The sequence below is a fragment of the Octopus sinensis genome, linkage group LG5, assembly GCF_006345805.1.
Source record: "Octopus sinensis linkage group LG5, ASM634580v1, whole genome shotgun sequence".
NCBI lineage: Eukaryota > Metazoa > Mollusca > Cephalopoda > Octopoda > Octopodidae > Octopus > Octopus sinensis.
In genome coordinates this window covers 25,353,408-25,381,276 of record NC_043001.1, presented here as the reverse complement: position 1 = coordinate 25,381,276, position 27,869 = coordinate 25,353,408, and the positions used below count along the sequence as shown (strand labels likewise).

Below are 27,869 nucleotides of genomic sequence, written 5' to 3'. Positions count from 1 at the left end.
TTTTGTTGGAAATGTTTTATTCCTATATGAACAGGGTTGGTAAATATTTGTCCCCAAACAAAAAAAGACCACTTGCGGGAGTCACATTCCTTGTAGTCAAATAAAAACCCAAGTAGCATATCCGGAAAATACCTGCAGTTTGAGTATGATGTTTATTGAATGCAGTCGCAGAGTACCATTGCAATATTGGAATCAGGTGAGTAGCTTAACAAACAAGAACATCTTAAGTTGCTTAAGTTGAAAAGTCAAAGATTACCACCAGAAGAACAAACTGCTATCAATATGACGGTATTAAAAGGAGTTGTTTATATTTTTGCCATCTGCCTTTGCTGCGGTAAGTTACTTTTTTTGCTACAACAATCAATTATTATTAATAATGATAAAATGCTTACACTTTTACTTGTTTCAATCATTTGACTGTGGCCATGCTGGAGCACTGCCTTTAGTAAAGCAAATCGACCCCAGGACTTATTCTTTGTAAGCCTAGTACTTATTCTATTGGTCTCTTTTGCTGAACCGCTAAGTTACGGGGATGTAAACACACCAGCATCGGTTGTCATCGGGAGACAAACATACACACACATATATATATATGCGTATATATATATATAGATATATACATGTATATATTTATATATATATAAGACGGGGTTCTTTCAGTTTCCATCTACCAAATCCACTCACAAGGCTTTGGTTGGCCCGAGGCTATAGCAGAAGACACTTGCCCAAGGTGCAAAGCAGAGGGACTGAACCTGGAGCCATGTGGTTTGTAAGCACTCTTGCACCAATGTTATTTTAAGTTTTTTTTTCTATATATACATATGAGGGGACCTGGCCTAGTGGTTCGGGTGTTACACTCACAATCACAAGAGCATGATTTCAATTCCTAGATTGGGCTCTGTGTTGTGTTCTTGATGAAAACACTTCTTTCACATTGCTCCATTCCACTCATCTGTAAATGAACATTTAAGGAATTTTGAAATCTCAGTTATATATCGTGGAAACCAGGTTAAAGTCTGGTCTCAAGAGTTCTAGGGTTCATGAAAGGCATATATCTTTTATCTTATCTTTTACTTGTTCCAGTCATTAGACTGCGTCCATGCTGGGGCACCACCTTGAATTTTTAGTCAAATGAATCGACCCCAGTACTTATTTTTTAAAGCCTGGTACTTATTCTTTTAGTCTCTCTTGCTGAACTGCTAAGTTATGGGGATGCAAACACACCAACACTGGTTTTCAAGCAGTGGTGGTGGAAAAAAACACACATACAAAGACACACACACAGATATATATATATATATATACACACACACAATGGGTTTCTTTCAGCTTCCATCTACCAAATCCACTCACATGGCCTTGGTTGGCCCGAGGTTATAATAGAAGACATTTGCCCAAGATGCCATATAGTGGAACTGAACCCGAAACCATGTGGTTGGGAAGTAAACTTCTTACACCCAGGCAAAGTACTGGGTTGACATAATTAATTGAAACCCCTGAAGGTGGTCCAAAGACTGAAATCAATAGAAATGAAAGTTCTTTTTTATGTCTTTCTACGTAAGTAAACTTCAATACTTTTTTTTCCCCCCACAGGAAAACATTGTATTAAATGATCACAATGAGTGTACTCATAGATACTTATTTTCAAGGTCGAAGTTGACAATGTTTAGTATAAATATATATGTAGAGCTTTATATTTTGCATTGGTGTATAGTTATTTTATGAAAGACAGATAAAGGAAACCCTTTAAGAAATATTAAAATATGTTAATAAAATAGTAAGAAGTTAGATTTTTGGAAGAAAATAAAACTAAAATAGATATAAATATTATACACAACTTTAAAGATATGTACAGACTTCTTCATGATCTTTTACTTGCTTCAGGTATTGGACTGCAGCCATGTTGGGGCATTGTCTTGAAGATTTAGTCAAACAAATCCACCCTGGTACTATATTTAAAGCCTAGTACTTATTCTATTTAGTTTCTTTTGTAGATGCTAAACCACAGAGATGTAAACAAGCTAACATCAGTTGTCAAACAATGGTGGGGGTGACAAACATGATCACAAACACACATATACATTGGGCTTCCTTCAGTTTCTGTCTACCAAACCCACTCACAAAGCTATGGTTGGCTCCGACTATGGTAGAAGATACTTGCTCAAGGTGCCACACAGTGGGACCATATAATTTACTTAAATTACCATATAAATAAATTATATGGTAATTTACTTCCCAATTACCATATAATTGGGAAATAAACTTCTTACCACACAGCCATGCTTGCACCAAGAATTAAAAAAAAAATACTTCCATAAAAATGTACTTATTGGTTTTATATCCTATTTTATGGACAGGCTAAGCATAATAAATTGAATATACTACTTTAGGAAATAGACATAGCAAAATTATTATTAAACTTATATTAATCAGGAAGTAATGGACAACAAACCAAAGTTAATTATATTTATTTGATTTTTTTTTCCCCAAAATTCTTTACTTGATTAAAACATCTATTCGTAAATTTTATATTTGATCTGATAAATGTAGACAAATTCATTAAGAAAGTATTTTACATAAATATTTAGACTACTTTAAATTTTGTAATAATTAAGAATCCAATTGCAAAAAAAAAAAAAGAAAATCAGTTATTGAAATAAATGATTTATCTTTGAAAACTGGCAGAAATTCCTCTGTGAAGACGGTATTGATTATATTGAATCTCCAGGCAATGATTTTTCAAACCAATAACTTTCCATGGAATTAAGACGATTATGTCATCAAAACTACATATTATATATTGCACAACTTGAAAGAATATCTTTGAAAACATTTTACCTTTGATTCTCTCTCTTTCTCCATATGTACATATATATTCATACAAGGCAGTGAGCTAGCAGAAATGTTAGCACGCTGGGCAAAATGCGTAGCTGTATTTCGTCTGCTGTTACGTAGTGAGTTCAAATTCCATCGAGTCAACTTTGCCTTTCATCCTTTTGGGGTCGATAAATTAAGTACCAGTTATGCACTGGGGTCGATGTAATCGACTTAATCCCTTTGTCTGTCCTTGTTTGTCCCCTCTATGTTTAGCCCCTTGTAGGCAATAAATAAATATATTTAGTCATACAAACATATACACATTCACACATACATATATGCATTCATTAATTCATGCATACATATACTTACATTAATACATAGATACAAACATACATACATTCATTCATTCATACATACATTCAGTCATTCATATATATATATATATATATATATATATATACATACATACATCATCATCATTTAAGATCCGTTTTCCATGCTGGCATGGGTTGGATAGTTTGATGTAAAGCTGTCCAGACTTCAATTGTCATGTAAAAAGCACCCAGTACACTCTGTAAAGTGGTTGCCATAAGGAAGGGCATCCAGCTGTAGAAACCATGCCGAAACAGACAACTGGACCCTGGTGCAGCTCCCTGGTTTGCCAGTACCTGTCAAACTGTCCAACCCATGCCAGCATAGAAAACAGATGATGATGATGATGATACACACACACACACACACACACACACACACACACACACACGTGATTTTGATTTTAGTATCAAAATGAGTTTCTTTATTTCTGAAGTGTGTAAAATGGTTTGATTTTTAATGAATGCAAATCTTAATCTAAAGTTTATAAAAAGCATACTTTGCTATAAATGTTAGGTAGTAGGAGCAAAAGAACTGTTGATATTAAGATCATTCAGTTCTCAGGTATTAACATTTCCAAGTAGGATATAAATATATTTCAATTCTATTACAAGTAATGTTTGTAGCCACTTCAATATGGCTGTCCATTCAAATGGACTTTACTGAAATTTTTTAGCCCCAAGAGGACATCTCCCCTAGCTGGTTAACGATGCACAGCTAGAGGAGATGGCGTCTTGGGGTTAAAAAATTGCAGTAAAGTCTCTTTGACTGGACAGTCATGTTGAATTGGCTATGAACATTACTTGTTAGTACAACCACTGCATTGATCTCTTAGAGAAATTTCAGAATTCTATTACATTTGTGCACCTAAGCATGGCTTTACTTCAGTTCTAAACAAATGGGGATTCTCAAGAAGTCAGTGTGATCCACTATAGAATATTGCTCATGTATTTGGAGTGGAGTTGTTACAAGAAATCTCTGGTTGTGATTAAGAAAAAAAGGAAATAATAGAATTGAATAAAACAATTTAATAATTCAGCTCAAGCATTTGCATCAATTTACAATGCTGATAAGTTAAATAAATTGCTTTTTTTCTTATTCAAACTTTATTGTTCCAGAGTAGGTCTTGATGTATCTATTATTCATTTACTTCAATAATCTAGTTTAATAATGAAATAGAGATCTTGGTTGTTGAAGTATTTATGCTTCAAAGGAAGCACTCCATCGGTTACGACGATGAGGGTTCTGGTTGATCCAATCAACGGAACAGCCTGCTCGTGAAATTAACGTGTAAGTGGCTGAGCACTCCACAGACACGTGTACCCTTAATGTAGTTCTCGGGGATATTCAGCGTGACACAGAGAGTGACAAGGCCGGCCCCTTGAAATACAGGTACAACAGAAACAGGAAGTAAGAGTGAGAGAAAGTTGTGGCGAAAGAGTACAGCAGGGATCACCACCATCCCCTGCCGGAGGCTCGTGGAGCTTTAGGTGTTTTCGCTCAATAAAGACTCACAACGCCCAGTCTGGGAATCGAAACAGCGATCCTACGACTGCGAGTCTGCTGCCCTAACCACTGGGCCATTGCGCCTCCCATTTGAGAATAACTAACAAAGAAACAATTAGAAAGGAAAAATCCCCAAAGTAATCAAAGAAAATAATCGTAGTTATTGACTTTGTCGTCCTTGAATGTATTCTGGTTCCAACTTTGTAACATTATTGATGTTGCCCTTTATTATTTGTTCTAACCCTTTTAAACATCTCGAAAGAAAATAGATTTTTCATTTGACTTCTCATATTTCAAAAGAAATAAGAGAAGTCAAATTAAAAAGAAATCTCTTTTCTTTCTAAAGATTTAAAGGGGTTAAAACAATCATAGCATCAATCATATTTTGTCTTAACAGAATGGCCTCAACAATTAATGGGTTTATTGCTCTTTACAGGAATTAATAATAAAAATATGTAATTACAATCATCTTTAATTTTGTTTTAATCGTATAAATTTATAAAAGATGTTTGGATGAAAAGTTAGATGGATAATTTATACTAGCATCCAGCATAAATAGATCCATCATTATCCAATAAAATAATTAAATTTCTTCGTAATTATCTATTATGTTCCTTTTATTAAATGTGTAGTATTTTCAAATAAATGACATTTTTCAGAACATACCCAACAGGAAAATATACAATTTATTCAATATGAACAACACAACTGAAGCTAATAAACTTATTTTTCAAAGAAAAAAATCAACAAACTTAACATTCCTTGAAGGATTCATGGTTGATACACATTGTTCACATATGATTTATCTCCAAAACTAACCCCTTTCATTCCATGCATCTGATCACCTTTCTCTGATGCATCCATGCTGTACCCAAGCCCGCAAACCCAGTACTAATCACTCCAAAACATTGACTCCCTGGAATTTCCTTCTCTGCACATATTTTTCCTGCAGTCATTGATTTGCAACAGTTTAAGTGGGAAAATGATGGCATAAACCCCATTAGCCTTAGAGTTGTGAAAATTACAAACACAACCCTATCTTCCAGACATAACTCATAAAAATAAAGTAACCACAGCTTAAAACTGAATGAAACCGCAGATTGTTCGCTTACGGATATAATGTAGCTGAATTTCATAGCTGTCACTCAACTGGATAGCTTTACACAGCTGAATGAAATGAAATTAAAACCACAGATTTTCCCTCCTACAAACCTATTTTTTATTATCAAAGAGATCTGGATATTTTTACTGAATGAAAGTATTTTTTCTTCTTAGATACAAAATATATTTAAGAGTTTCACAAAAAAAAACTGATTAAAGGAACTAAATCTTTAAAGGAAAATTAAAATATGTGTTGTCACTCTGATTAAACAGCTACTGTATTCAAATATAAGAAACTAACAGACGCTTTGCATACACACACACATATACACACAGCTTCGTTGGGCCTGCAGTAATTTATTTTCCTTCAGCCTTCTTGCTACAATTTCAAATTTCTTCTTTTACGCTGTTAGTAGCTCTTTGAACAAAATCTTGAAGATTTCTTGTAATAACAACTTAGTGTCATCCAATAGCATAAAGATGCAGTTAATACGGATATTGAGGCGACACACCAGCAACATTTGTCTAATTCATGAACAACACACAACTAAAACTTTCACCAAATTATTAAAAGTTTAGACAACACAATTTCTGCTGTCTTCCATGGCAGCTACATTTCTATAACATAACCAAAACGACATCTAAAAGTATAAGTTTTCTTCAGGATAGTTTTAATATTTAAAAAAAAATCCTTTACAGGACATAAATGTGATTTGCAGTAAAGGACTACACAAACATTCTAGAACCATAAAAATAGTTCTACCAAGTAAAATGCAAGCTTATATTCATTCAACATGCTATCTCTTTTACTGAGAGAGTACAACACTTCCTGCTCTCCTGAGCTAGCAAGCTGTGTACCCTGAAGATGCATCACACTTTCTCAGCAGGTCTTCAACATCCTTTCCCCCAAATCCTGTTTAGACATTTTAACCAATCCTTTTTTGCCAGAACTGCAGTTCTCTGGAGCAATTTCCTTGTCTAGGCTTTCCCTAGAGGTGTCATCTTGCAAAAGTTACGATTAAACATTAACTGTATCAATATTGTTAGTCTGAGAAAGCCTACAAAAGCTATGAACATAACTCCTCTTACTTAGAGTAAATAAATCAAAATGAGCATTTTTTTGTTAGCTGGTTAGGTAGCGAAATCCCTCTCACTCAAGGGCACTTGCAAGAAAAAAAGGGACATTGAATGAATAAACAAATGAATACAAAAACACATGTTTTGGAATTTTTTGTTGTTTTTTTTCTGCAAATGTAATGAAAAGCACCCTGTACAGGTTGTAGAGTATATTTATTTGTACGAAACTAGTAATTAATTCAGTGAGACCTTACATGCAATAGAAATTCACACTGAGCAAAAACTGAGTATGATGTGAGAATCACCAGATTCATGCAATTATAAATATATCCGAACGTGATCAATGCCAAGCCTGCCTGACTGGCTCCTGTGCTGGTGGCATGTAAAAAGCACCTACTACATTCTCGGGGTGGTTGGCGTTAGGAAGGGCATCCAGCTGTAGAAACTCTGCCAGATCAGATTGGAGCCTGGTGCGGCCGCTTGCTTTCCAGACCTCAGTCAAACCGTCCAACCCATGCCAGCCAGCATGGAAAAATGAATGTTAAACAATAATTATAGGTATGGTTTGTCTTGGAGAAATTCATTTCCTAATCACATGATGTCAGGCTCAGACCACTTTGTAGCACTCTGGGCAAGTGTCTGCTACTCTAGTCCCAGACTGACCAAAGCCTTATGAGAGGATTTGGTAGATGGAACTAAAAGAAGCCCATTGTGTGTGTGTGTGTGCATGTGCACATACATACACACACACACACACACATATATATATATATATATTATATATGATAATGATAATGTTTGTCTCTATCCTGACATTGTATGACTGCTGGAAATGAATGTCATTCATTTCCAATATTCTGCAAAAACATGTCTGGCCATGGTGAAATAATATCTTGCTTGGAAACAATTAAAAGTTGGTAACAGGAAAGGTATCCAGCTATAGAAAATCTGCCCCAAACTCGATCCAACTCATGCAAGCATGGAAAAGTGGATGTTAAAAACGATGATGATGATCACCATGATGGAAATGAAACCAAATTTTTATAGTTCCTTTCTGAATTTTCTGAGAATTTTCTCAAAACTTTCAGCTAACTTATGGGTCAATGATTCTATGTATATTAACTTTTTTGCAAAGTATTCTTAATTACTTGAGATTTCAGAACTAACTTACATAAGAATTTTGCTTGATATCTGTTAATCAATTCTATGCTATACTGAGATGTTAGTTTAATTTTATGAGAAGAATTTTGTTTCAAAGAGTGGAGGAAAGAGGGGAAAATGAAATAACACAAGCTACATAGTCGGCTGTCTGTATACAGTTCAACACAATGTTCATCATTGTCTGATTAAGAGAGGTTTTCTTTTTTAAGAGAGAGAAAGTGCTGCTAAAGTTTTTCACTGGACAAAGTAACTTTTCTCTCATTCAGATGTTCTATCAATTGTCTTCATTTTGCAGATGAAAGAATAGTGACATTAAAAGCACCCATCAACTGAAATGTCTCAGGAAACCACAACCAACAATATCATAATCATTACGAGTTTGCTTAGATGTTCTGTACAGGTGTGATGTTGATTAATAGGTAAAATATCCTATGTAGGACAGTTTGATCTGTTATCTTTGTGTAAGACTCAAAGGTTCAGTGAATTAATTCACTGTAATGTGTTACTTTCAAAAATAATTTGATGCTGAAAGAGGAATTCTGATATACATCTTAAGAGAAATTCTTAAAAACAAGATTTTCTTTCAGAGCAGTCGGGTCTGTTTCATTTTAATAAAGCAGTATTTACTGACAGTCATTTCCATTGAAATTAAATACCAATTTAAGTTACACTTGCAAAAGGTCAATTTATGGGCAGTTTTGATTGAAAGAACAAAAAAGAAAAAAAAAAGAAAGAAAGAAAAAGAAATTGTTAAGAATTAAAAAGAAAATGTTAAATACAACAATAAATGTAATGTATTTTTTGCTCTCTTTCTTTAGAAGAACTCTTTGCCATACATAGTATATTTTATTATGATTAATCAACATCATTTCTGTAGAAGATATCTAGTCAAGAGAAAAGTCAATGATAACATGGCTTTTAGAAATGACTTCTTAAGAGGTTTCTGTTGATGAGTGTGCTTAATGCCACCATTCTCTCCTGAAGACAATTGGTAGTACACTTAAAGAGATCAAAGTTATTTTCTAATGCTAAGAACTTTAACCAATACTTCTCTCTTTTGAAAAAGAAAACCATCCTTATTCAAATGATTATGGACATCAAGCTGATCTATTTACACATAGCTTATAGTGTAGATTGTTTTACTTTATTTTACCTATCTCTCCTGACATTCTGAAAGAAAAAAATTTAAATTCTAATTAATTTAATACAAATACTCAATAAGTAACCTCAACAAACAGTTATTGTAGCATATTTAGACATTTGGTAGATCATTCTATGTCCTGTTTAACCCTTTCATTACTGTATTTATTTTGAGATGCTCTGTGTTTCTTTCAATTACTTTAGATCTAACAAAGAATTTAGCAAAATAACTTAGTTATCATTAAGCTAGTGATAGGAACATAAATTGTGACTAAGGTTTGGTGGAAGATTTTAATTCAAAACTTATGAAAACAAAACATTTGTAGTCAGAGCTAGAGCCAGTTTCAGCCGGGTTGGTAACGAAAGGGTTAAAAGAAAGTGTTAAAAACCAAGGAAGTAAAGTTTGTAATAACTAGTGAGAACACAGTATCTACCAACCCACTGACAAATATTGAAGACTCTTAGCATTAGATATGTGATGTTGATGATGATGATGGTGATATTTAAAGAACATTACTTTAAACATTATTTAAAGGACATAAAAAGATATAACATAAAATACATTTTTATTCTGGGGTTTGCCATTTCAATCTATTTCTTCCCCCAATATATATTCTGTTTCTTTCAGACTTTTATCGGCATTCATTAACTTATTTTATGTCCACATTTCTCCCACACTGCTACAAAACAATTTCAATGTGGAGCAGTTTAGAGATGGTATTACTATATAGTTTTCATGTACCTTATTTTATGGACTTACTATGAATGCATTTATATTATCTGGGCCTTGGTGCTATTTTGATAGCATTTTTCTATTTTTCCTTATCTGGTTATCAGTATTTATTTTCACTCTTGATTCTTTATTCTTGTAAAAAGAAAAAAAACATCTGAGAGAAAGTGACATTCTTCCAAGGCTAATTCTCATTGAAATATAAGCTGCATCAACACAACATCCACTACTCTGGAATAGAGTTTCTTCAAAGCAAAAAAATGTTCAAAGTGTTGACATAAGATATGGATTTTTATCAACTGTCTCTTGAGGAGAACAGCTTTTTTTTTTAAGAGAACACTGTAATATAATGACAAAGGAACTTGTGAAAGATTCCTTTAATGGTCAGGTTCTTTAAAAACATTTCATATTTTCAAAGCAAACACTACAGTATAAAAAGGTAAGCATCTCGTGAGCCAAATCTGTAAAGTTGGTTCTCAGTTTCAACTATTTTATTCAACTTACATTACTAATGCAACCGAAGAAGACATGAATGTTACAAGTATCTTTACCAGGAAGGAGCCACGGGAAGCTTTGCTGAAGTATGAGATTCATAAGAAGCGATACTTTGAAATGGTTGTTTTCTTAGTATTAGTAAATGTTGCCTAGTTTTTGTTTGATAAATGAATAAAATACCCTTTCTAGGTAGGAATAACTAGATTACATTACAAGTAATTAATTTTAAAAAATGCAATATTATGTAAATTGATCCATGCATTTATGGGCATTCATTCATTAGAACTAAACAACTAAAGGACAATAGAAATATATAGGCGGTGAGCTGGCAGAATCGTTAGCACACCGGGCGAAATTCTTAGTGGTATTTCGTCTGCCGCTATGTTCTGAGTTCAAATTCTGCCAAGGTCGACTTAGTCTGTCATCCTTTCAGGGTCGATTAAATAAGTACCAGTTATGCACTGGGGTCAATATAATCGACTTAATCCCTTTGTCTGTCCTTGTTTGTCCCTCTATGTTTAGCCTCTTGTGGGCAATACAGAAATAAGAAATATATATACCAGAAAAAAATGTATTCTCGCTGTACAAAAACTGAGATTCAGATGAATTAACATTATGCTTTAGTCAGATCATAATTGCTTAGTAATAATGTATAAAACAAATTTCAGCTTAATATATCCCAAAATGGAAATCCTTATAATTACAGCCAAAGATAAAACTTCATACCATGAAAACATAAATAGATATTTTGGCTGGTAATAGAGCTTGAGTGTGGAGTTGTACCAATGGTTTAATATGAGCAGATAATAGATAACATTCTGGCAGGATGCCTGTCTCAAACAAAGTCTGACTACCACCACAGACAATAAGGTGCCAATCTAAAATAAAATAAAATATAGGGAATTCTCCTAAATTTGACCACTTCACTAGGTATTCTACAAGTACATGCTTTGACTAACCAAAGTTTTTTTTTTTGCATTGTTTGAAAAAGATAAGATGGTCAAACCTAGAAAATCTTTGATCATTATATCTGATGCAGGACTAAATAACAAAAGCAATTAAACCCTATCCTATCTTTCTTGCTAGAAGTAACTTAAGTATCATGTGAAATAATTGTCTTCTTAACTATTGAACTAAGGTAGGGTTTCTGTGTACAGGCTCCAGCTATTTTAAGTAGTACCTAATCTCTTTCTTAATGCACTGTATTATTTCCATAATGGGGATCATATGACAACATCTTTCATAATAAATAGGAAGCTTATGGACAGAACATTATTGAATGACTGAAATTCAGTCTGTACCAATACAATGGACATTCTTTATTGGCATTTAGAACTGAGGGTTGTTCAAGCAGTTTGATAGATTAGCTTGGCTAATGAAAAATTCCAATGTACATATGTATGTATGTATGTATATATATATATATATATATATGGTGGTGCCCCAGCATGACCACAGCTCGTGAGCTGAAACTAGATAAAATAAAAATAAAAAATAAAATATATATATATATATATATATATATATATATGTACATATATGAGTTTGATAAAGGTACACACACACATTCAAATGTTACAACTTATAAACAAAAGTGAAAAAGTGTACTCAATACATAGAAAAAAGAATTTAGTTTCAGAGAGAGAGAGAGAGAGAGAAGAGAGAGAGAGAGAGAGAGAGAGTGAGTGGGTGGGTGGGTGGGTGGGGAGGTTATTGGTATTTCTATAAAATTCATAAACGTTTTTATGTGGTACATTAGTCAAAGCAGAAATTTAATCCTCAATTTTTTTTTTCTTCTGCAGTTCTTATCAAAGGCCAGTGTAACACAGCTCAGATCCATCAAGCATTGACAGGTTGTCAGACAGAAAGATTAATCCTGTCAAATACAAGCGAAATTGTCAATGACACCAATTACACCAAACTCTGCAAGTGAGTCAGAAATATTTTCAGATTTGTGTTTCTCTTTTCTCATTCTATTTACACAAGGTCTACAAACTGATATACTCTTTTTACTCTTTTACTTGTTTCAGTCTTTGTAGGCCTAGTACTTATTCTATTGGTCTTTTTTGCTGAACAGCTAAGTTACGGGGATGTAATCACACCAGCATAGGTTGTTAAGCGATGTTAGGGGGACAAACACAGACACACAAACATATATATATATATATATATATATATATATATATAATATTAATTCGAGACAAAACCACTATTTTGCAAATCAAACAAGGAAAGACTTAATCAATACATAAAAAATGTTAATATAAAGTAAATAAATCGCCACTACAATTGCAAAATAGTGGTTTTGTCTCTAATTAATATTATATAATATTTTACTATAAAATTGGATTTAATCCTAAATCTGATTTTTTCCCTGTAATTTTGGATTTATTCCCTAATATTTATTATTATTATATATATATATATTATATATATATAAACATATATACGACGGGCTTCTTTCAGTTTCCGTCTATCAAATCCACTCACAAGGCTTTGGTCTGCCTGAGGCTATAGTAAAAGACACTTGCCCAAGGTACCACGCAGTAGGACTGAACCCGGAACTATGTGATTGGTAAGCAAGCTACTTACCACACAGCCACTCCTGCGCCTATGCACATAAAAATGTATATTTTCTTGCATTTTTTGCATTTGAAGGAGCAATTTTGGTACAGTCACAACTGGATAAGAAGCCTTATTCTCTCATTCTATATCCACACCTTCATGTTTCTAGATGAACGTAGATTATTGCTGCTGACAACACAAACACACGCTTCCACCCCACCACTTTAATTCCAGCTTATGAAAAACTTGAAACATTCAGGTAGCTTAATTTTATGTGTGGTTGTGTGGTTAAGAAGTTTGCTTTTAGACTATGCATCTTGGTTTCAGTCCCACTACGTGGCACCTTCAGTGTCTTTTACTATTGTGGATTTGGTAGACAGAAATGGAAAAGAAACCCTTTTGTATACATATGCACACATACATGTGTGCGTGTGTGTGTGTTTATGCGAACTCTTTTCTAGACATCATGTGATGATTGTAAATGTACATGGCCATCATAAAAGTAAGGTTTGTTGTTTCCAGTGTTCCATGGGAAAATATGTCTTGCTCTGGGAAAATATTACCTTAGTTGGAAACAGGTGAAGATTGGTAGCAAAAAGGGTATCTCACCTTACAAAAAATCTGCCTCCACAAATTCTGTTTGATCTATTATAAGCATGAAAAAGTGGATATTTAACTGATGGTAATGATGATGATGATGATGATGATGGTGTCTTTCATTTGAGGCTGCAAGATGCAATGAGCAGTTGTGCATGTCTAATATCGGTGATCACATGGGTGTCTCTCTTTGCAACAACAAATTACCTTTTCAAGAAAAGACTACTTTCCCCTTCTCTGTTATGGAGTGTACAAATAAAATATACCTCCAAACATTTGTACATGTAAACTTTTAAGTATTTGAAAGTAACAAAGCCACCTCACTAGCTTCTCTATTGCCACATATCCTCAGTAAGATGAAATTTTCAGGGACATGAAGTACAAAGGAGCTTACTTCATTTTTTTGGATAAGTGAAGTAGTTGTAATGAATGCTTCTCTGATGCCAATTTTGTCGTGGTAAGGTATGTTCAGAGTCTTAACTGGTTGTCTAATAACTTGCTGTGTTAAAAATAATCCTGGACTTAGATAACATTTTGGATCCTATGTTCATGTAAATTCTATCTTCACCACAATCCTCTTTTCCAACTGGGGCAATCAGGTATCTCCCCTACAACAAGACACTTGTTTCTGTTGCTCATCAACTGGCATAAAGCCACCAAACTCAATAAAACCCTTCTCAGTTGAGGGGAAGGGGGTCTTGACTTGCAAGTTACTTGGTGACCTCACTAGTGCTGGTGCCACATAAAAAGTACTCAGTACGCTCTGTCAAGTGGTTGGTATTAGGAAGGGTATCCAGCCATAGAAACCATGCAAAAGCAGACAGAGCTTGATGTAGTCCCCTGGCTTGCCATCTCCTGTTGGACCATTCACCCCATGCCAGCATAGGAAACATGTTAAAATGATGACGATGATGCTCAAAATGTTGAAACATAAATTCAACAATTTGATTTTATCTGTTCTATATTTAAGAAATGAGGAATTATGTACATTATTTACATTTGATGGATATTTGTCCTCATCTTGTTTGTTGTTAACACAACGTTTCAGCTGATATACCCTCCAGCCTTCATCAGGTGTCTTGGGGAAATTTCGAACCTGGGTTCTCATTCCTAAGGTATTTTTCGATATTATTATTATTATTATTATTCAGGTCACTGCCTGGAATCGAACTCTACTAACCCCAAGATTCCGAGTTCGATTCCAAGGATTGACCTAAATAATAATAATAATAATAATAATAATAATAATAATAATAATAATAGCATTGAAAAATACCTTAGGAATGAGAACCCAGGCTCGAAATTTCCCCTAAGACACCTGATGAAGGCTGGAGGGTATATCAGCCAAAACGTGTTAACAACAAACAAGATGAGGACAAATATCTGTCAAATGTAAATAATATAAATAATGTTGATTTTATGTAATGGGAAATAGCCATCAACCAGCAAAGAACAAAAAAGGATAAGTAAATAGGAGTTAAGATATTTGTATTATTTCCACTGACATTATCAGCATAAAAGAAGAGAAAGAGGCCAACAGTGTGATAGGCTTTTCTATCTGTTCATTTTGACTCAGTACACATCTAATTCTTTGTAGGGGTGTAACCCCTACAAGGGAAACTATTTTTTTTTTCAAATGTAGATTATTTTTCTCTCAATTTCAAGTCTAACAAACCAGAGAAAATTTATAAAATAAGTAAATTAGTTTTACTTGATCATTCATAAAATAATTATTTGTGGAATTTTGCAATAAAACATTTTAAGATTAGTTTTGTATTCACAAGACTGAAAATAATTAAATATAAATTCAACAGAAGCCAATGTTTAAAATTTTGAAAAGCAAGCAGCTGGTAATAAAAGTAGAATGTTGGACAAAAATGGCTTACAGTATTAAGTTTTGTATCCCTATCTATATTAGAGAGTTCAAATCTCAGTAGGTTTGACTTAGTCTTTCATCTAACAGTGATGTTCTGCCATCAATTCTATTGCCTTTACTCCTTCTCAAACCTCATTAGATGCAGAGACAAACAAATCAGTATTTTAAAATTCTGAGTAACATATTACTCCCACTCCCTAACATAATCCACCCAATTGCCTCTTCAACTCTATCCTCTCATTTGTCTCAACCCTGGCACTAATCCCTTTCTTCCTTCCTGTCATACTCCATTCTTCTTTTACCTACTATCTAACAACCCTCTACCAAGGTCCCTTAGTTATACAGAGCACTGTAAATCCTTAGCTTTGCAAGTGACATGGAAATATATAAAAAAAGAAAAGGGCCCAGTACACACTATAAAGTGGTTGGCATTAGGAAGAGCATCCAGCTATAGAAACCATGCCAAAGCAGACACAGATGCATGACACAGTCAATTCATCAGACCCTATCAAACCTCCGACCTATACCAGCAAGGAAACCAGACATTAAAAAACTGAAAATTCATACTTTTGTTGAAATTTGCGTTCCACCAACTGGATGGAACCAGTAAAAGAGTAATCTATTTTTATTCCTTCACACACATGCCTACGCACACACACACTGCGCACAAATATATGAGGGTCTTTCTTTGAACTAAAGTAATGCATAAGAAAACAATGTTATCTTTGGAATTCTGCAATACCTACCAGCAAAACAGGTAAACCATTCCAAGAGATAACAAAGTAATACAACACGGTATCTGAAGGGGAAGCTATAATAATAAAAATGTATTCTGGATAAATATGGAGAGTGGTATTGGGGAAGCGTTGTAGGTTTAGAAACAATAAGAACAGACTAAAATAAAATGAATTTATTTGAAATTAAACAGAGTACAGCAAACAAGTAAATCTTTATCATCAAAAATCATTTAACAATGTTCATCTTCAGCTTTATGTCTCATATACTTCACATTTGGGATCTTCAACTATTGCAACATTCTAAAGCATTATTATTATTACTGTGCTGTGTGTTGTAAACCTATTTTGGTATAGATCGTAACAGCTAAGGTTAACTTGAACTTTATCCTCATGTTTGGGTGAAATAATCCCCTTCAAAGAACATACGCGTTATAAAACCTTCAACAAATAAATGAACTGTCAGAATGGCATGTTAAGCAGAGACGTTCTCTTTTCTCAGAAATATTAGTAGATACAAAATTGTGCACTGTTATTTGAGTTCTAAGTATGGATATAAAGCATTTCCTGTTATGGAGGTAATTCTATATGAGCTTCATGTCACTGCTGAAAATTAAACTAATTTTCAGAAAATAGTTTATATCTGTGCCTGGTCAAATATTTGACTAATTCAATGTTTTCTTTATTATTCGTCTGGGAAAGCTTAAGCTTCTTGCATTTTCTTAAATATCTCTACTTATAATTCTTCAAATGTTAGAATAACTTTGTTGAGAAAGAAGGATCAATTTTATGTGGAATTTCTTAACACTTTTTCTGAAGCATTGAAGTGTTTAAAATTTACATTAGATTAAATTTACATTACATCAGATGTTTAAAGTTTACATAGGGTCTTTTCTTATACAAAGTTTAACAAGCTGCAGACAACAAGCTTCAAGTCTTTACACTAACCTCTGCTCCAGCTACCACTATACATCAGGTATATGTCTCAGCTTTCCATATTAACACTATCGTCTAAATTTCAGAATGATGCAATGATTTTAGTACTCACCAATGTTCCTCCTAATGTCTAAATAATCAGTATGCAAAGAAATCTTATGTTGTGCAATTTTTCCTACTGATAAAATTATCTGCGCAATGAATGTATGATAGATATAATTATAATGGATTGCAGAATAGAAAACACAAGTTGGGTACTCAGAAACACAGAAAGACAGTTAACTTCCTTAAACATTTAGTGTTTATAATGTGGTGTCGAAATTTTTGTCATTGAAACTGTGACTTGGTCAATGACAAATTTGTCAGTGATCAGGTTGCAGTTTTGAGTGATGAAAAATTTGACACCATATTACAAACACTAAATGTTTAACTCTTTTGTTACCAACCCAGCTGTAATACAAATGTCATGTTTTCATAAGTTTTGAATTAAAATCTTCCACTAAACCTTAGTCACAATTTATGTTCCTAACACTAGCTTAATGATAACTAAGTTCTTTGTTATATTTAAAGTAATTGAAAGAAACACATCTCAAAATAAATACAGTAACGAAAGGGTTAAGTGAAGTTAACTGTCTTTATGTGCTTTGTAGTGTGGTGTCAAAAATTTTTTATTTTCAACCTGTGACTTGGTCAATGACAAATTTGTCAGTGATCAGGTTGCAGTTTTGAGTGATGAAAAATTTGACACCATATTACAAACACTAAATGTTTAAGTGAAGTTAACTGTCTTTGTGTGCTTCTGAATGGTTAACTCGAGTCTTCCACATGGCAATCATTTCAGTTTCAATGTACAATCTCAGATCAAAACACGTGCCATGCAAGTACATACTCTCTTTACTCTTTTACTGGTTTCAGTCATTTGACTGTGGCCATGCTGGAGCACTACCTTTAGTCGAGCAAATCGACCCCAGGACTTATTCTTTGTAAGCCTAGTACTTATTCTATCGGTCTCTTTTGCCGAACTGGTAAGTTACGGGGACATCGGTTGTCAAGCGATGTTGGAGGGACAAACACAGACACACACACACATATACAACGCACACACACACACACACACACACACAACACACACACACACCACACACACACACAACACACACACACACACATACAACACACACACCACACACACACACACACCACACACACACACACATATATATATATATATATATATATATATATATATATAATATATATATATATATATATATATATATATATATGACGGGCTTCTTTCAGTTTCCGTCTACCAAATCCACTCACAAGGGTTTGGTCAACCTGAGGCTATAGCAGAAGACACTTGCCCAAGGTGCCACGCAGTGGGACTGAACCTGGAACCATGTGGTTGGTAAGCAAGCTACTTACCGCACAGCCACTCCTACACCTCATAAAATGTAATTATTAATGTCTACATTATCTTAAGCAACAAACAAAAATCCAGGCGTGTACATTAATTTTGTTAAGCTATGTGCATGAACATTTTGCAATGTTTGGGCACATAGCTTAACAAAATTAACGAAATTTTTGTTTGTTGCTTAAAATAATGTAGATATTCATAATTATATTAACTGTTCACGCACATAGCTCTGAGAGAACAGTGGTAGTCAGTCACTTATAGCTAATACCATTTTTGCTGTATTTCTTTCACTTCTTTCTGAGTTCAAATCCTGTTATGGTTAACTTTGCTGTTCATCTCTCAATGATTGACAAAATAAATACTATTTACTTCAATTGATTATGCTCTTTCACGAAAATTTGTGGCTTGTGGGAGTTTGTGTGTATATGGGTCCACAGATTGCCAAGACACATTTGTATTTGGCTCAGTTTATGGTTCCAAGTTAAAAGGGGTTAAACTATGTCTTTATTTTATCACTTAAAGGTACTGGGAACTGAACCATTCTCCTGAAAAAAGTGCATTGTACAGAGCAAAGATATTTTAGTACTACTTGTTTCTAAAAAGGGTGGTGAACAGGCAGAATTGTTAGCACAGTCAACAAAATGCTTAGCAGCAGTTCTTTGAAAATTCCACTAATATCTACTTACTTTGCCTTCTGTCCTTTTGGGATCAGTAAAATAAGTGACAGTTGAGGATTGGCATCAATATAATTGACTAGCTACTCTTCCCCAATATTCCAAGCCTTGTGTATATAGTAGAAAGAGTTATTGCTTGTTTCTCATTTTTAAATTTCAAGAGGTAAAATATATTTGGGAGCTTTTCGGTTTGAACGGCAGTTTTTTCTAGCAGTGTCATATGAAATTGTCACCCATAATTATGACCCTAGTATCGATCTATTGCATTTCAATCTATGTTAGAGTTAGGGTTAGGGGTAGAGGAAGGGTATCTTTTTTTTCTTCAGAAATGTAAATAAACCCAATCTGTTTCTTAAACGAGGGACATTTTCATACGGCACAGAATGTTTTCACCTCAATAGACGTCATTGATTGGTTGAAATTGCAGAAACTGAAGAAAAAAAACAACAAATATCTTACAAACTATAGAATTTTCTCAATAAAGTCAAGAGAAAAAGATGTTTTATAAACACATTCTACCAGTATACGAAGTTTAAAAGTGTTTAGTTATGTGGAAATTATTTTTAAAAACTGCCGTTCAAACCGAAAAGATCCTATATTTGTTACTACAGGAGTGAAAATATTTGATTCAGCTATGATGCTGTGTGTGTGTGTGTGTATGTGTGTGAGTGAGAGAGAGTCACAGGGTCTAGTGTGGTTATATATATATGAAAAGAGAGTATCTGGGTGATATTATAGAGCTCAAATTGTAGATATACTGAAGGTCGTATAAATACAATGGCTATGTCAATGATCACGACTGTTGTTTTACACTTGTTTTAGCCAGCTTCTACTCTTTGCAAGTTGAGAAAAGTGTAAAAAGTGGAAGGCTTATTGAGCTATGTATGCTTCTTTTAATAAATAAAGCAAACAAAAGATGGGAAAACAGGAAATCAGAGATAAGTGGAGAGGGAAAAAACATTTAAGTTTTAGGTAAAGGTTAAACAGACATTTCTGAGCTAAGTATAAACAGCTTTATTGTGAAGTTTTAAACTCAGAAACAAAGAGAGAAACAAAGGGAGATAGAAAACACAAACTCATGCTCCCCCACCTCTCCAAAGAAAGCCTTTAACAATTGCAAAATATTCAGTCAGCTCGGCTGTTTGAGAAGGAATCTGGCTCTATTGCCTTCACACTCAATACCAACACTATCCATCATGTGATACGAGCCATGAAAGAGCCTCCATCCAGTCACTATCTATTAGAAATAGCAACTAATTCTACTCAAAAACATACCAATTCCGTCTTAAATAAAGGAAACACTGGACATATTGAAAAAAAGATGGGATTACCATGGATGGAATATCATTGGCTTTATAAGTTTACTGAGTCAGAGCTGACCTTGAGGCTATACATCACCATCATGTGATAATGAGCAAAGCAGAACCCATATAAAGAGCAAACCAGAAAACATGTTTATAAAATTATGAATAAGTGAAAATGAAATATAAAACAATGGATGATGTATTGAATTCCAGTATGAATTTTAAAAAGCATGCCAGAGAGAGAGAGGGGGGGAGAGAGGAAGAGAGAGTGTGTGTGTGTGTGTGTGTGTATGCATACATGTGCACACTTACACTACATGAGGCTAGTATTGCAAATTACGGGCACTGAAAGTGGAGGAGTTTATTGAGAATGGTGACAATCCTTGAAAGACTAGAAATGAAGGAAAAAGGTTTTCAAAGAAATATGGAGCAAGATTGTTTGGAAAACAAATTCAATTCATTCCAGTATGGAGAATTGGATAGATGCAGATATGAAAGTTAAATATCATTCAAGCAGTTGTTTCTTTAAAATCTTAAACATCTCTCAAGTATTTTTGACTTTTTTTTTCCCTAAAAAATGCTATCAACATGCAATCTCATTAGTTTTAAATGAAATGGAGAAAAAGAGGAAAAAAAAAAGAATGAAACAGAACAGGGATATGTCCAATGTCTCTCTCTCTCTCTCTTTCTCATTCAGTTACAAGGTTGGAAGAAATAACTGAAAACAAAAGTTAACTAAAAAAATTAATGAATGAAAACAAAAGAAAATTTGTGTTTTGCTTTCCTGACTATTTTAGCTGCTGATATCTAAAAGAAATCTTGTTGCTATGTATCCATGTGTGTGAACGTATTTATATTTGATTTTGTCTTTTGTAACTTATTTCATATATATATATTGTACAAACTGTATATCTATTGTACTTCAGTTTCAGAAAATTGATTTTATTTTCGCCCAAATTGTTGCTTGACCAAAAATATACTGGAAATAGCTTGTTGCTAAAAAGCAAATTTAAGAAAAAAAAAAAATTCTCATTAATCATTACTGTAATAAGGACTTTCTATCTCCAGTATTTCAAGATACCAGAATAGAGACTCAAGCAATTAATCAAAGAGACAAACAAACTGGTCATAACTGAGGCACCAGATGTTATAGTAGTTGAATAGATTGGATAGGATGGAGTGAGGGAACTATGGAAATTGGGCATAGAAACTAATGGCATCACATTCTTACTAATTACTACAAAATGTGATCCTTGTATATGTAACAGTTCTAGACTCAAAATAAGCTAGTTTTTGTGTTTTCTCATGTAAACTATTCAGTAAATCACTTAGTTACAATATACACTTGACCATATTGAATATTATTTTGTATCAAAAATGATCCATGAATTTGGATTCAGTATATTCAGCTAAAACAAAAAATTAAGAAATTGCAATTGATAAAAATGATACCTTCTTGAATAAGTTGGCTTCTAAATAAACAATACTGTAAATCCTTGAGCATAATACACAGGGGATTTTTAGGGGGCTGTACCTCTGAAAAACCTAAACCTTGTGTATAATACACATCCCTTCTCTAACTTGAGTCAAGGAGGTTTATATAACGTCCTTGGTTTGTAAAAATGTATACGGTAACATCCTTTATTATTATTGTATATATAACATAATGCAAACATATAGCATTTTTGTGCATTGTATTTGCAGAAAATAAAGAAATAACAGTAATAACATTTAATAAATGTTGCTTACTGCAAGTTATGGATGATTCTTTTATGACTTCATTGCTTTCAGGCTTAGCTTAAGTATTTTCACGCCTGACATCACAAAATGCGTCTGAATAAACATTGCCGGATAGCAAATAGAGACTCGGACATTGCTTAGAAGATAATTTTCATTTTTAACCTTGTGTATAATACGCACTAGGGATTTTGACCTTTAAATTTTGGGGAAAAAATGCGGATTATACTCAAGGATTTACGGTATGTAGTTCTTTTAAGGTTATCAATGATATGCTGTCAAGTGAATTATATATAAGGTAAATATTATATAGGCGGCGAGCTGGCAGAAACGTTAGCGCGCCGGGCGAAATGCTTAGCGGTATTTCGTCTGTCGTTACATTCTGAGTTCAAATTCCGCCGAGGTCGACTTTGCCTTTCATCCTCTCGGGGTCGATAAATAAAGTACCAGTTTCGCACTGGGTCGATGTAATCGACTTAATCCCTTTGTCTGTCCTTGTTTGTCCCCTCTATGTTTAGCCCCTTGTGGGTAGTAAAAAAATATATATATAAGGTAACTGGCTCGTTAATGAAATTCATTTGCCTTACCTTCTTCACATTCCAAAGAACATAATTCCAAATAATCTCAGTTATTTCTGATTTATTCTTTTCTTAGTTACAGCCGGTGGGCTTATTGCCAGAGCTGGTGAACTGCTATAATTTATTCACAAAAATATGAATATACAAAGTAATTTGTTTTGAAGATCTAACTAAACCTCATTTGAAACTTTTGCCTCAATAAAGAAGTGAACAAGCTAATTAGATAAGAATTAGACTATCTATACATCAAATACAAATTTATTTGTTGCTCGTGTTTTATACTTGTTACATAGCTCAGGGTTGAGTTGCTACTCTCCAGGGTGAGTTGCTACTTCTCTGCATAGAGGCGTTACAGTTCCAGTACTATGGACATATAATTAGAATGTCACAGGAAAGAATTGCAAGATAGATTCTTCAAACTGAACCAACCAGCAGGAGACCAAAGAGCAGAGCAAAAACGATATGGTTGGATAACATCCATAGTTTCAGTTGGCCATGCTTAGGAATGAAGCCAGAAAGTGTAATGGTGCTTGCTTCTGACAGGACTCTGTGGAGGAGGTGCCTGAGGATTCTACCCCTATGACCTTTGCAGGAATAGTGGGCAAAGAAATTAGCTGGGTGGATGGCTACTGCTTTGTTGTAGCTTTGGATAAGGCTTCTAATTATGTGTCTAAGTTCACTTAACTGTAGTACATCTTTTGAAAATGCTATCTGTCATAGAATGGTGCCCTAACTAGTAGTAGGTTCATTCCTTATATCCCAACAGTACTGAATCCATTGGCTTTTAATAGTTTCTGTGGTTTATGATATATTGCTTAGAAGACCGCAAGAATATTTTCTGCAGACATGAATAAATTTCTGTAGACAACTGTTTTTCAATATTACTAATTTTCATTAAAACAATTTATTAGCAGACAATAATAATAATAATAATGCTTTAAAATGATTAAAACTTTTATTTCAGAGCATTTTTAAACTATATCAAGTGTGTGGAACCTAGGCTAACTGGATGCAAGAGTTCTTCCCTTCGAGGTATCACAATTGTCAAAAAAACATATAGTAAAGAACCCTACCACTGCATGTTGAACGGTTAGTAGCACAAAATATAAAATAATTTTTCTCACTATTAACACTTTTGTATTTAAATCGATCATATCTGGCCTAAATGTTCTACTTGTTTTATGTTCAAACTGGCCTGGTCTGGCCTCAATCACATCATTTAAATCTTGAAGCTATGAGATAATACATGATTAATTCAAAACAATGTGAATAAATAAGCATTGCATTTGACAGAGTAAAGGGAATGTGAAAGGGTTTATCATTCTCTTCACAGACAGATCATAACTATAAATACACACCATAGAATTAACAAACTGAAAAACTGACATCCTATCTTTTTAAACTTCATCTTACAGCTACAGAGGAATTATGGAAAGAGCATTTTAATTGGATTATCTTTCTAGTTAGTTACATTATTATTTTGCAGAGAACTAGTAATTAAGAAATTGAGCCAAAGACATTAATGAGGAAAATGATTTTTTAAAATGAATTTGCTAATCAATTTATGGATTTCCTAATGTAATATTCTGAGAGTATAGAAAAAAAAAAGTTGTAGAGCAACTATATAATGCAATACAAAAGAAACCCCACAAAAAGAAGAAGAAGAAAACTATTTAAGAATGTGGCTGGTAACAAAGAGAAGAGTAGTTTACTACATGTCACTGCCAGCTGAGGAATGGTAGTATAGTGGAGGGAAAGAAATGTTTGAATAGAAGCTAGAAGTAGCCTATTTGAGGGTAAAAAAATTCAAGCAATCATAAATGGTCTGACAAGTGATGAGAAAAGAAAAGTATGGAATGAAGGAAAAATAGAAGAGGTATGCAGATGACATCTAGGTATGAAAGTAAAATTGCACATTGTCATTCCCCTTTCTTCCTCCAAATGAATCTCTTAAATGTATAAACAAAGATGCTAAAAATGTGTGAAGCATACCTACATAGATGGAGAAGATAAAATACAAAGTTACAAAGTGATAAACAAAGGAGTTGATACATGAATATTTGCAATGTAAAATGTATGACTGGATTAAAACAACAAGCAAAGGAAAGCTTAATGACTGCTCAACATGTGAAACATTTAGGTACATAGAAATCAAGAAATGGAATATGAAAGCTGGGCAGAGATGATACTGGGGTTATAAAACTGAATAGAGGTTAGATTAAATTTGAAAAGAATCTAGGTGCAGGCATGGCTGTGTGTGCTAAGAAGCTTGTTTCCCAACCATATGATTCCGGGTTCAGTCCCACAGTGTGACACTTTGGGCAAATGTCTTCTATGACCTTGGGTCAACCAAAACCTTATAAGTGGATGTGATAGATAGAAACTGAAAGAAGTGTGTGTGTGTGTGTTTGTCCCCCATCACTGTTTGATAGCCAGTATTCATCTATTTATGTCCTTGTAACTTAGTAGTTCAACAAAAGAAACTGACAGAATAAACACCAAGCTCAAAAAGATAAAAAAAGTAGTTTAGAACAGAAGTTATAAATGTAATCTATAGCAATGAATCGTTAATATTTATTATCCTATAAGTAGGAGAATAATAATGCTGAGAGAGAGAGAGAGAGAGAGAGAGAGAGAGAGAGCATACTAAAATCAAAGTAAAAGTTGAACAAGTAAAAGTTGCTCAAAGCAAAGTTGGACATGACCATATATGCCAGACTCTTCAATAGTAATGTCTTACATGCACTCTTATCCGCAAGTCAGATGTGGGATACTATGAAGAAGGAAGAATATTGATTGGCTATGATGCAAAGAGCCATGGAAAGATCGATGCTAGGAATATCATTATGAGAACATATTTGAAATGAGATAATTCAATAACAGAGCAGAGTGAATGATGTGATCACAGGATACGGAAAGCATCAAGTTCTGTCCAACCCAGCTCATGAACCTTGTGACTGGGAAGAGCTGGGAAAAGATTGGTGCAGTCAAGAAAGAGTTGGAAGCACATTGTGACCAGATGTGGATGACATCTGATAGTATGGTCAATACAGTGACATCATATATATATACAGATAGATATATAGGGAGAGTTTACAAAAAAAACAAAAGATGAAGACAGATGGTGTACAAAACAAACAGCTGTATTAGTATAATGCTCAGGAATAGAAAAAGTATTTTACGTTTCGAGCCTACGCTCTTCTACAGAAAGGGACACAGAAAAAACAAGGAGAGAAAAAAATGTGTGTAGTGGCTAACGATCTCTCTCTCTCTCTCTCTCTCTCTCTCTCTCTCTCTCTCTCTATATATATATATATATATATATATATATAGTTGAAATTTATATAAAAAAAAAAAGATGAAGATAGGTGTATGAACAAAAAGCAGGTGTATTAGTTTGACGCTCAGGAAAATGAAAATGTCTTTTGCATTTTGAGCTTACACTCTTCAACAGAAAGGAATAAGTGAAAATAAACAGAGAGAGAATGAAAAAACCCTGGAGATTTAGCAGTTACGCATGGTTAAGTGTGTGAATGTGTAAGTGGATGAATAAGGGCTAGTGACTTTGATGTGTAGGTGTGTACACAAACATAAGCAATAAAAAAGTGCATTTTATGCATCTTTTTTCTTTAATTTCAAATTCAAACTTCAAAACCCACCAAATATTATGAAGAAATGATTATCTCCTAACTGGCTGTTAGGGGAAACCATGTACTTATTTAGATATCTATTCTTAGCTAAAAACATACTGTGGATATAAAAGCAGAGATGTCGCCTCACTGGCACCTGTGCCGGTGGCATGTGTAAGAAGATTCGAGCGAGGTCATTACCAGTACTGCCTGACTGGCCCCTGTGCCGGTGGCACGTAAAAAGCACCCACTCCACTCTCGGAGTGGTTGGTGTTAGGAAGGGCATCCAGGTGTAGAAACTCTGCCAGATCAAGATTGGGGCCTGGTGCAGCCATCTGGTTCGCCAGCCCTTAGTCAAAATCGTCCAACCCATGCTAGCATGGAAAGCGGACGTTAAATGATGATGATAATGATGATGACAGTCCAAGCAAAACCCAATGATTATTTCTATAAACCCTGCAAGAAAGGGAATAATCACTATCTGCTGGTAGCTTTTAAACAATTACATACAGCAAGTACTTTCCTAAATTTTACTTTGATAACTAATATTGCCAATTCATAATTGGGAACCTTTATAAAGGAATAAATGCAAGCAAAAATCAAACAGACTTAAGCAAAGATAAGGAGTTAGAAATATTTTAATCTGTTTCTATATTCTTGAAAAAAAAAACTCCCAAAAAACTGCGTATTATATATGTATTTTCTTGACATAATGCTTCTATTGTTGACCTTAAAAGAGCAATTTCTTTTTCTATTGCTAGATACTGCTGAGGTGAAGACAGAGCAGAGTGCAATAACACCAAGACAGACCTCTAGTCAACATGTACAACAAGTGAGCATTCTAAGTCTACTGGCAGCGATAGTACTGCAGTATTTAGTGGGGCTTTTGCAAACTGGCTGTAGGTATGAATAAAAAAAAAAAAAGGAATTATTCTTAGTATCAGATAACAGAAGAATGTTATAGAAAAAAATTGCACAGGAAAATGTTGTGTATAGAAAAGTACCAGACAAATCTAACCAACAAGAGGATACATTTAATATGTACCCACATGTAATAAAAGTGTTAATGGTTTTCAGTTCTAACTTACATATCTAGAAATTGCTATTATAGAGATAAAAGGAGAAATAAAAAAATGTTTGTGATCTCCACTTAAATGTTGAAATATTACAGTATATCCTAGAGGAAAACTCATTACATTAAATGGAAATAATAAATAAATTGATATTTGGGAACTTTAATTTAGTTTCATGTTTAATTAAAAGCATTGCTTTCTTTGTGTTTCCATGCTGCCTCAAATCAAAAATATTCTTCATTGATCAATTTTGCTCTGAAATGTCTAACTTCACCTTCTCCATTGCTGTTAAGTTTTGTTAGAAATTATTTCATAATAGATTTTAATTTAAAAATCTGAATTTA

At 33.8% G+C, this 27,869-nt stretch overlaps 2 protein-coding genes across 4 annotated transcripts in view; one reads left to right on the top strand and one right to left on the bottom strand.

Moving 5' to 3' along the window:
* The window catches only part of LOC115211631 (ubiquitin carboxyl-terminal hydrolase MINDY-1), a 218,206-nt gene that overhangs the window by 17,170 nt on the left and 173,167 nt on the right, over window positions 1–27,869 (bottom strand). Inside the window, exon 6 of one of the 3 annotated variants that reach the window (XM_029780259.2) lies at window positions 2,725–2,751. The exons of the other annotated variants lie outside the window; for them this stretch is intronic. Within the exon in view, the coding sequence (XP_029636119.1) occupies window positions 2,740–2,751 (12 nt within the window). The 3' untranslated portion in view covers window positions 2,725–2,739. Of the gene's footprint in view, window positions 1–2,724; window positions 2,752–27,869 lie in introns of those variants that run through there. 3 annotated transcript variants of the gene reach the window in all.
* LOC115211634 lies at window positions 25–27,677 on the top strand. The gene is made up of 4 exons (XM_036503244.1): window positions 25–334; window positions 12,205–12,331; window positions 23,788–23,912; window positions 27,214–27,677. The coding sequence occupies exons 1-4, from the start codon at window positions 283–285 to the stop codon at window positions 27,363–27,365; spliced, it is 456 nt and encodes a 151-aa protein (XP_036359137.1). The 5' UTR covers window positions 25–282; the 3' UTR covers window positions 27,366–27,677.